Genomic DNA, 11,336 nt, shown 5'->3' on the forward strand with positions numbered 1-11,336 from the left:
AAGTTTTTATCTTTAAATAGATACAAAGTTATCATATTTTTTTAAGTTTTCATAGATAGTTTATTTTGGAATACAATTCCTTAAAAACAGCACATAAGGCTGGGGTGGGAGAAGCTACCGCATGGGGGAGTTTTCAAGTCTGGAACAGATGAAGCACCCTGGTGCATGTGGGGACAGTAGAATAAGGGAAGACCCACTGACAATTATCTCACCAGAAGCCCCCAAATGTAATTAAAAAAAGCCTTTTCTAGAGTCCGGATGTTTGTCTGTCAGGCGTTCCATGGTGAGACTCTGCCAGAGGCGAGCATTCCACTGAAATATAGAGGAGCCGTCAGCTTCTTCCAAGCAGCAGCCAGGGCCGTCTTGGTGGTTCCTGAACAAATCCACACAATAGATCTGTCCCCAACTGTTTAATGCTTGAGAAAAGGATCCCCCAGCCCCAGCAGGGTAAAGTCAAGTGTTTGAGGTAAGGGGTAAGCAAGAATATCTTTGATCTGAGCTAGTATCTCATTCCAACACGGATGAATGTTAGGGCAGTCCCTCCCACCAAATGTGGCAAAAATCATCCAAGACTCCACACCCCCTCCAACATCTGTCCAATATGTCTGGGTAAATGTTGTGGAGCTTATCGGGGTGCAAGTACCAATCAGAGTAGCTTATAGTGGGCTTCTCGTAGACCCAGCAATCGACTAAACTGTGGGATGTCGCTCCATAATTTCCTCCATTGCTCAATGGTTATAAACTACCCTAAATCCTGGTCCCAGAAGGCCCTGTGACGCAGAGAGGGACCATCAGCTTAGAAGATCAGGAGAGAGTATAGGACTGAAATACTGCCTCTGGTATCCCTCTCAGTATGCACACATTTCTATATTGGGAGCAGATCTCTTGTGGCTGCCATTTGGATCTCAGAAATTGTTATCAAGTGTTTAAATTGGGTGTAGTGGTACAGCTCTGTAGTAGGTAAATTGAAATCGCAAGAACATTTTTCAAATGTAAGAGTGTTCCTTCCGTGAAACCGGTCAGAGATGGTGAGACATACCCCCTCCCGCCACGCATCAAAGGGGCCTGGGACCAGTGCAGGCGGAAATGCTTGGTTGAAGTGAATAGGGGTGTATGGGGGTGGAAAGGTTTTCACACCATAGGGGCGAGTAGCCTCATCCCATGCTTTTAGGGTGGTCCTATTTGGTGTGCTTAGATGGGCATTTCATAAGCGGTGAGCTTTAGATTTCCTGAGACCAATCCAAATCATTCTGCCTGTTATAGACTATTCCATGTGTAGCCACTGTTTGTCTGACTCCCGCAAGGACCCCTCCGTGATTACTCAGAGTCGTGCTGCTTTCAAATAGTGGGGGAAGCTAGAGAGTGCTAAACCCCCTTGAAATTGTGGGAAGAGTCAGGAGTTTTTAAGGAAGGCGTTCTCTGTGATTCTGCCATATAAGGGTGGGGAGCAAGGAGCGCAGGGAAGTAACAAACTGCCCGTTGACTTCGATTGTAAGCCCCTGAAAAAGGTATAACCTTTGTGGCAGAACCATAATTTGCATAGCATTTAACGTCCTAGCCTGGAAATGTAGAGTGGGCCCATTTCTTAAGGTCTTGTTGAAGTTGACGAAGGAGTGGGGGATAGTTAGCTTTGTACAGGTCCTCAACTTGAGGTGTGAGTTTGATGGCCAGGTATGTGATCTCCTTTCTCACCAGATGGAAGGGGATATGGGACGCCAATCCTTTCATCTCCCCAGGATTAACCATCAGATTCAGTAGGAAAAACTTGGTGAGATTGACCTTAAACCCTGCCACCACTACAGACTCCAAGAGTTCTGCCTGCAGGACCCTCAATGATGTTTGGACGAAGGTTAAGGTCAAAAGGACATTGTTGCACACAATGATAATTTGTGATTGACTGACCCAAAGGGAATGCCCTGGATTAGAGGGTAAGCCTGTATTCAGGCTGCCAAGGGTTTGAGGCTTAGGGCAAATAAGAGGGGGGAGAAAGGCTACTCCTTGCGCGTGCCCTGTTCCAGCAAAAAATAGTCAGAGATTGTCCCATTAATGAAGACTCTCGAGTGAGGGCAGGCATAAACGGCTTGAATTTGTGTAATAAATGTATCCCCAAAACCGAATTGCTGCAATGTGTGAAAAAGGAAGAAGCAGTCTACCCGGTCAAACTACTTCTCTCTGTCTAATGCCAACAGCACTGCGGGTATCCTTTTCTTGGTGGCTTTTTCTATTAAATGGATTACACACCAAACATTGTAATGTGTTTGGCACCCTTAAATGAAGCGTGACTGGTTGGGGTTGATCAGATCAGGCATGATATCCTCCAACCGATTAGCTAGTATTTTAGTGTACAGCTTTGCATCAAGATTTAACAGTGCGATCGGTCGGTACTCGGGTCTTTACCCGGCTTTGAGATTACTGTAATAAGATCTTCCCCCATGGGAGGCATTACAGCTCATGTCTCAGTAAAGGAATGAAAAAGAGTGATCAGGTAAGGAGTCAGGTCAGTACTAAATGTTTTATATAATTGGGCGTAAGTTCATTAATTCCTGAGGATTTGTGCAATTTCAGTTGATTGCTTCCTGGACTTCGTCTGCTCGAATGGGCCTATCTAGTAGTTTCTGTTGGTATGACAACATTTTTGGGATGGTGTTGTAGGCCAGATAGTCTAGTTGTGTGTGGGAGATCACTGGGCCTTTAATGTACAAGGACTTATAAAAAGTTCGAAAGGTCCCTGCCTTCCCCTCTTCCCTAGTGGTCAAGTTTCCATTATATTCCTTAATTAGTCCTATATAGTCACCCTTAACTGCTGGGCCAAGTAGGTGCCCACCTTATTCCACCTCTCATCCATGGTCTGTCTGAGGCACAAATGGGTAATTTCTGCTCTGTTGGCATATATGGTCACAATCCTACCCCTCAGAGCAGTCCTTTTCCGCTGAAGAACAAGGGTGGGGAATGCCTTATGAGCTCTTTCAACTTGGAGGAGTTCTCCCTCTAGTGCCAAACACTCTTTAGTCTTCTCCCGCATTAGAGTAGACATCTCAAAGTACTCCCTGATAAGGAGTGAAATAACAGGGCAACCCTATTATGTATAGAGCTTGCCAAGGTTCTTTAAATCAGACGATAGGATTTGTGTTTTAGCCTGTGTTCTTTGATGTTGGTTTCTTGCAGGGCTACTATTTTAAAGCAGGAGACTAACATGTCAAACCAGCCGTCTAACATATATTTCCAGAACTTGCACCGTTTACAAGGGAAATTAAGGCCTTTAAGATTCCAGGTGCCCAGGATGACCACCACGATTCTACACAGTTAGGTACTGTTCTGTGCTGTCAGGCATGTCCGGTATGTAAGTAAAGGTGGACAAGTGTCTCTGTGTATGCATCCCCTGCCTCCCTCACTGCCTGGCACCCCCCACCTATCCCCGCCATCGAATGGCTCTGGACATGCATTCAAAAACAAAACATAACTCAGTAAAACTAAACTAACTTAGGAGCCGAAGCTCTGCACTAATGAATGAATGAAATAAAATAAAATAACCTTTTTTAAAGCACATTGCTACCCTAAGGCATCTCAACGCAATATGCAGCCGCGCACTGAGACAACACTCTTTACTGGGCAGTTACTTTAAAAAGGCAGGTTTTAAGTAATTTTCGGAAAGGCAAATAGTTGCATTCCTGCCGAATGTACAGAGGAAGGGTATTCCAAAGCCTAGCCTCATTATAGGCAAAGGAGTGGCTGCCGCTTCTTGGTCTCTTTATTTTTTGGAACAGCGATGAGCAAAAGTTTAGCTGAGCATAAACTTCTGTTCGGGTGATAAGGGGGTGATGATATATTTATTGATTGTCGGTCCTTTCCCCATAAAGAATTGTGGGTGATACAAAGAGCCCTGAATTCAATTCTCTTCAATATCTGCAGTCAGTGCAGAGTCTTCAACGCAGGTTTGGCAGATTGCCGATGAGGAGTTTCTAGGAGCATACAGGCTGCGCAGTTTTGAATGATCTGTTGGTGGTGGCCTGAGGAGCTCCCAGATAAAGCGCATTCCCATAGTCCAGGTGTGAGGGAATCAGAGCTGGGACCATTATCCTTCTTGTGAGTAGTGGGAGGAGAGGAAGAATATTTCGAAGCATCCTTAAGATCCATAGCATGTGAAAGACAGTTTCACTGTTTGATGGTCAAAAGTCAGGGAGCGATCCAGCCACATGCCCAGGCTTTTGGCCTGATTCTTTGGTGGTAGGGCAGGGACAAGCAGTTTGGCCTCAATAGCCCCGAATTACAAATTGGGTTCCTGCCTAGGAGCATAAGCTCCGTCTTGTCTCCGTTCAGTTTTAAGCAGGAGAGCTCCATCCCTTTGGCAACCTCCAACAGACAGGGGCCTAAGCTGGCAGAAGAGTTTTCTGGGTGGCTTAATGTCACAAAAAGTTGTGTATCATCAGCGTATGTGACTATTTTTATGTAAAAAGGATGGACTATTTCGGATAGCGACCTCATGTATATATTAAATAACGTGGGGCTCAGAGAGGATCCCTGAGGCACACTGCAGCTAAGAGACATACACTTAGAAACAACATCTCCTTCGAAGACCTGAAAAGATCTGTCTTCTAAGAAGGATTGCAGCCAGGTAATAACACCCCAACACTCCAAGACCCTAAGTCTGAGGGTCAAGATATTGTAAATGACGGTGTTGAAGGCAGCGCTGAGGTCCAGGAGAATAATAGCCACTGCGCCACCCTGGTCCAAGATCCTCTTGGACTCTTTAGCCTCTGCTAGGAGAGCTGTCTCCGTCCCATGTAGAGGCCAGAAGCCCATCTGTGAAGGGTGAAGCAAGTTTAGATTCTAGGAATCCTGACAGCACTGAATTAACATGCCTTTCCAGGATTTTACTAATCACCGGGAGGAGGGAGATAGGCCTATGATTCCCCAAGTGCTCCGGGTCAAGATTGGGATTTTTAAGTAATGCTTTCACCATGGCGCATTTCCAGGGGGAAGGAACCACTCCCAAAGAGATGGAGGTGTTATTCAATTCATGGAGAATTGTACCAGTCGCTAGTTTCAGAACATGAGAGAGGTCTGGGTCCCTAGATGATCCTGATATGACATGGGCCAGAATGAATTCCAGAGATTTGAGATCAAGTAGAGGAATATGTTCCAATGTTACTTGGATGCCGGAAGGGGACATGGCCATGGGGGGCAGGTCCTTCTAGGTAGTGGCATGAGGGAAGGTAAGATATGTCGTGAATTTTCTTGTAATAGAGTTCTTCCAGGTTATTACAGCGGGCAAGGGTGCCATCAGATATAGTTTGTGGAGAGGGGGGTTTAGTGAGGGTTTTAGCGATGCAGAAGATTTCCCACGGGGAGTTGGAAGTGAGCTTGTGCGCATTTAATTTCAGCTTGGTAGATTTTAATTGCCATCCTATATTTTGTTTCTAGTTTTTACAAACCTGTTGACGTTTGCGTAGCTTCGGTGAATACTATGGAGAAATCTGGGACCTGACTTTTTTGAGAATGGATTTTTTTTGAGAAAGCATGGTCTAAAGAAAACTCAATCCACTTGTTAAATGTGTCATTGGTCACAATAGGGTTTGACTCACTGAAAGGTGTAGTGGCATGACTCACTGAAAGGTGTAGTGGCATGAAGAGCTGCGACCGAGTATGCCAGGGGAAGCTTAGACCATAACGTTCCTGGCTACTTACCCGACTGAATAAATACGGTGGACCCATATTGGCCCATGACAGAGGGATCAAGAAGTGATCTGACAATGGGAGTGGTATTGGGGCTCCTACTGAGAGTTCCTCACTATTGGTAAAGATAGGGTCCAGTAGATGGCCTTTAATATGAGTAGCTCCCGAGACTTTTTGGCCAAGCTGGAGCACTGAGAGATTTCTGACTAACTCAGAAGCAACAGAGTTATTGGGTTTTTCTAAATGCCGGTTGAGGTCTCTTAATACCGTGAAATTGGAAGGGGAACTGGCTAAGTTGGCATAAGTTTCACTCAATGTTTTAAGAAATTGTCATGGTGCTCCTGGGGGACGGTAGATCAATAAGCCTGAGAACGTGTAGGTAGGTGAAAAGCCAATTTAGAATGCCAAGTTCTCACATTTAGATAGCGGGTCAGCTGTGATGCGACATTTGAATCGGTCTTTATACATAATAGCGATTCCACCCCCTTTACCGCTTTTGCAGTCTAACCGTTGGATGAGGTAATCAGGATGAAGAGTTTGTCAAGGACTGGATCCGACTCATTATTGAGCCAGGTTTCAGTTAAGAATAAAACATCAGGGAGCTCATCCTCTAATAGCATTAAAATTTCAGTGGAATGTTTGGGCAAAGATCTACAATTCAAAAGCAGCATTCTATAAGGTGCCTGTTCCTTACTTGCGGGCTGGGCTTTCAGAGATGGTTTAAATGTAAAAGAACAGTGTGGACAGGTGGTTTTGTTCTTGGATGGACATAAGAATTAAAGACAGTTCTCACGTTCAATACCTCTGAGGGAATGGAGTTGATCAGGGGCACAGACCGTTTATCTAATGGAAAATGGACAGGGGCTCTGACCACTGGCCGCGGACGGGCGCGGACTGGCTTGCCTTCGATGCGCCTGCTGCGGGTCACAAATGACATTGCTTTAAGTTGATTTCAGCAGCTAGACTGTTGACCGTAAACTCCGCCCCATGCCTCCTACCCGGAAATGAGCTCCTAATTGCCACCTGCTCCCTCCAAGCAATCGGGACAACCTGTAGTGGTCCAGGGAGCAGGGGGGTTGGAAGCTGCCGGATGGATGCTGAACATGATGGCAGGTAAGGGCAAAGTGCGAGTTTGCTAAGAGTAACAGGGTGTCAGTTCAATCTTTAAAATTTTTAGTGAAATAGGTCCTCAAAGAAGTTAAAAGGTACCCCACTCAATCGCGCATCCACGTAAGTTGAACAAACTTAAATGTTGAGGCATAAAACTGGGGACTTTGGTCCACTACCTTATTAGCACTACGCAAAGTAGGACATTAATCTAAAGGTCGCTTGCTCTAACTGGGGGACCACGTGAGCGTCCAACAGCTCTCACTGGCATCGGTCCATGTGAAAAAGAACTCAAACAATCCTCCCGGCTAAAATTGCTCCCCAACCCAGATCATAGCCCGGGCAAGAAGAAACAAGTGTCCTTTTTCAGGATCAGTTCAGCAAGTCTCGCCTCTCCAGGCCCCACTTGGAAAAATGGTAGCGAAGTTCTAAAGGCAATGGTCACTGCCTCTTCATTTGTGGGAGCATAGTCTCCATGCAAGACGCACCACTGGCGACCAGGCAAGTGGGCACAGGTACCTCAGCCAATCCCACCTGGCTCATGAACCCCAAAGGCATGGGAGTATAGGGGATCATGTCAGAGAGTAAGCCAGCAGGCTGTCTGATCAAGAGGAGCCAGAATTGTAACCGATAGTGGGAAGCAAAAACAGAGATTCCTAATGCAAAGCAAGCAGACAGGGGTCTCACTGGGGAAAGGCCCCCCCGGCCAGAGTAACTCAGGGCATACCATCCACCATGGGCCTGTTGGCCCAGCAGGAGGAGGCTTCAGGAGTAAGGAGCTGATTGTAGTGCTATCCAGAAGCCCAGGCCAGGCCCACTTCCCCAACTCAATGAATCTCAGAGCACACAGCATGCGGTCGCCCCAGGTGGTTTACCGGCATGGAGGTTCAGAAAAAAGGCATCCAGTTGTTTCTTACCGCACTGTCAGGCAAAGCAGCGGCCACCAATGTGTTCCACTGTCACAGAAAGCCGCTACTATCGCCTCCTGGTTGCCGCCATATTGGAGTCAGGCAGTCTCAGTTGGTTCCAGTTCCGCCCCAGCGGCCGGGAACCAGCCGCCATAAACCGCTCACCGAGTACTCCCCGGGGCCCACTTGCCTGGTCCAAGTACTCGGGCCCTGAATTTATGTCTGGCTCATCATCTTGCCTCTGTCCTATCCCTGTCCGATGTTCCCAGGTGGGCGCCGCTGTCACCTTGTTGGCACGTTTCCTCAGGCCACAGCCATGATGCTCCCTTACAGTGGATCATCAACACCAAGTTGGGCCAGTCCAGGCCACCTCTGGTATTCTGATCTCCAGATCCATGCAGGCATAATAAGTTGGCAGTCAACGGTGACGTTGCTCAGTGCTGTGCATAGCCTCTGGATTACGTGCATGTGGCCATGAGGGTTTGCCACACCATATATTGTATTTTTACTTATCAACTGTTTAGTATTGGTAAATGCTTTACACTTGTTTCCTTTGAGTTAAGCCTGACAGCACTGGACCACAGCTACCCAAGACTGAATTAGGGTTGAAATTATAGTAACCCGACCTGACATGATACAGAATAGTGAAGTGATTTATTGATGAGGTCTCACAACCATTCCAAATAATAATCCAATTTCTCACATAATGGTTTCACTGAAAAATTTGCCATTTTAGAGGATAAAGATGTTTCAACATTTTCTGCTTGATAACAGGAAACTGAATGATTAGAAAATATATTGGTATTTTTAGGACCATATCCACTTTTGGTATTACAATTCCTCTGTTTCTAAATTAATTGTAGCTCTCCATTAACTGTTATCCATTTGATCACAGAATACATTATTGCCTTTATTGAATAAGGCTCATTAAATTGAATTCTCTACCTCAAGTTTTGTTTTAGGCCTGGAAAATGCAAGACTGGATGATTCTGCCTAGCACCTCAATACTGAGTTTCACTGTGTTTGCCATAAAAAAGTGATTTATTATCAAGGGAAATTTTCAGACTTCCAAAACTAAATGGACTTCCAAATATGCTATCGACAGAATTATATGATATTATCTCCCAAAAACATAATTGAAGCACTTGTACGTTCTTGCCCTCTTGTTTCTAGGATGGCCTACTATTTTGACTTTCTCTATTTCCCACGCTTAACTCCAGGTCACCGCGTCTGCTTGGGGGAGCACCTAGCCAGGATGGAGCTGTTTCTCTTCTTCACTACTCTCTTCCAGCGTTTCACCTTCACCATCCCAAAGAACCAGGGCAGGCCACGAGATGACCCTGTTTACACTTTCACCCACTGCCCTCACGCCTACCAGATCTGCGCTGAGCTGAGATGAAGTTCTGATCCTCAGATCACCCCCTCTCTGAATGCTCCCAAACTCTTCACGTGGACCCCCTCTTCTTAGGATACTGCAGTCGCCAAGGCAGTTCTATACTGAGTACCCGTGAAATTTCTTAAGCTAAAGTGTTTAACTAACATCTAAAATTGTCACATTTTAGTGCTGTATATTTCAAAAAGCAATTCTCCTACATCAAAGGTCTTCAACATTTGTTTTTCAGAATAAAGTATTTACAAGTCGGGTCCTCCACCACAACTTCACGGTAAGCAAGGGTGGCAGGGGATGGTGGAGCCAGCATGCCTTAATGGAAGGTGCAGGAAGGCAGTGCGAGAGTTATGAAATCAATTCAAGCGTACCTTTTATTTAGTCCAAAATGTACACTGGACAAGAAAGTTCTATGTGTTAATGCATCAAATTAAACAGAAATGTTCCTAGAAATACTGCGCCCCATAATTTGGGAATAATAGGCTCCTCACAACTATAGGCCTGGTACAGCTGTACTGCTGCTCTAATGTTGTATTATTGCCCTAAGAAGCAGGCTGTCTACTCTGTCTCATTAGCCCAGTACTCTGGGCCATTGCTCCAATGCCTAAAGTTATATGGCACTTCCCCTTTGGGAAAGAAATACTCCCACATCTTAACACCACCTTCTTTGCCCTGGACCCTAATGATGGTAATGAAAATAGACTGCCTTTCTTCCTTTTGGTTAGTTAAGGTGTAGTGGTCCCTCACATTTTTGGCCCCACTGCCACTGCACCTTCTGCACTGATAATAGCTAGAGCCCAGCGGACTGTCTCCTGAGACTCTTCTGCCCTTTTTTAAAGCAAGAGACGAGGCCCCACATCTCACCCCCTTTCTCTGGCCATCACTTCAAGGCCTGAAGGAATACTGGCACAGCAAGAGCGCCTGGGCCCTAATAATTCCAAAGACATGAGCTTCCACTATGGTCTTGAGTAGTAAAAGATAGTCATAATTGCAGAGCGGTTTGCTATCACATCCTGGGCCCTGGTGCCATTGCACAGGCTGCACTAATGATTACCAAGGTCCTGTGAAGTAGTCGGTCTCCTCTGCTAATGTCACCCGGAACCCACAGGCCCCTCCGACCCAGGGCCATTGCTCTTAGGCCAGAGTACGCAGTATCAGCACCTTTGTTCCCAAAAAGGGCCACCCTTTCTCCTGGACCTTCTCGCATGTGCAGCAATTAAGACAACTATAAAATGAGTATAGTGGGCTCCTCACAACCCTGGCCCTCATGATACAGCACCAACTTAATCAATTAAAGCCATAGTCCCATGAAACAGGCTGTTTTCTCAACAGTTTATTAAAAAAGCAGATACCCCACATCTTGCTTCATCTACTGTACCACCGCGTAGAGGCCACAATGTGTATATGCTGCTTTGTGTTAAAGAAAAAAAAGTGTGCACATGTTAGAATAGAAACATTCATGTTTGTGCATTGCCCTATGTAAGTTAGCATTTGTGGCACCATTTTCTATTTAGGTGCCATTTTGAACCACAAACTAAACTAATCCTTTGCTATTTCAGAAAAAAAGGCCTTTGTTATGTTTCATTTCTGCAATGTTAGGTTTTGCTTTACTAATGAATAGACTGTTCATATTAGTTCATACATTTCTCACTAGATAGAGGCCCTCTCCCACTTGTCTGGTGGATGGGCAGGGTGAAACGACCTTTGGTTGTATTATGTGGTGTGAGAAATGAGAATCAAAACTTATTTTTTTTTTGTATTTCACTGTCCAGCTGCATCTGCTTGGAAAATCCCACTGTGGGCGTTTTTCAGCCCAGTTGCGAGATCTACATGATGTCTCTTTTTGCTTGTTGATTTCAGTCCCTCTGCAGCACTCCTAGCAACTGGGCAGACTGGGCTCCGCTCTGAGTGTATATGAATAAACAATTATTGGTTTATATCTTCTACTGTCTGACTGACTTTTCATTTGGCATGGAAGGCTGAGAGGTGGTCATTAGTGACCCTAATCGTGCCACTTCCTTCAATTGGTGCCTGAACAGGGACTCCTTCGGGTGATTGATTCATCCCCTTTCTGCAGATTAAGGGGAGGCTGAGGACATTGTCGGGTCGGACTGACGGCTCAGGGATCCCTGCGCGAAGAGTATTATTTGCTCGCAGCTGCCCCTTCTGTCCTGCCGGACAGTGCCTCGCCCAGTGGTGATCCTGACTGGAGTCCTGAACGGCGAAACCCTTGGATCTGACCATTTGGTCTGAAGAGTCGA

At 45.8% G+C, this 11,336-nt stretch overlaps 1 protein-coding gene across 1 annotated transcript in view; it reads left to right on the plus strand.

The window, feature by feature from the left end:
* LOC147748028 (cytochrome P450 2D15-like) overlaps nucleotides 1-11,019 on the plus strand; it is a 425,856-nt gene extending 414,837 nt beyond the window's left edge. The window contains exon 9 of the mRNA XM_086958026.1: nucleotides 8,909-11,019. Within this exon, the coding sequence (XP_086814152.1) occupies nucleotides 8,909-9,087 (179 nt within the window). The 3' untranslated portion in view covers nucleotides 9,088-11,019. The remainder of the gene's footprint in view (nucleotides 1-8,908) is intronic.
* Nucleotides 11,020-11,336: the final 317 nt, after the last annotated feature.

The sequence above is a fragment of the Lissotriton vulgaris genome, chromosome 1_1, assembly GCF_964263255.1.
Source record: "Lissotriton vulgaris chromosome 1_1, aLisVul1.2, whole genome shotgun sequence".
NCBI lineage: Eukaryota > Metazoa > Chordata > Amphibia > Caudata > Salamandridae > Lissotriton > Lissotriton vulgaris.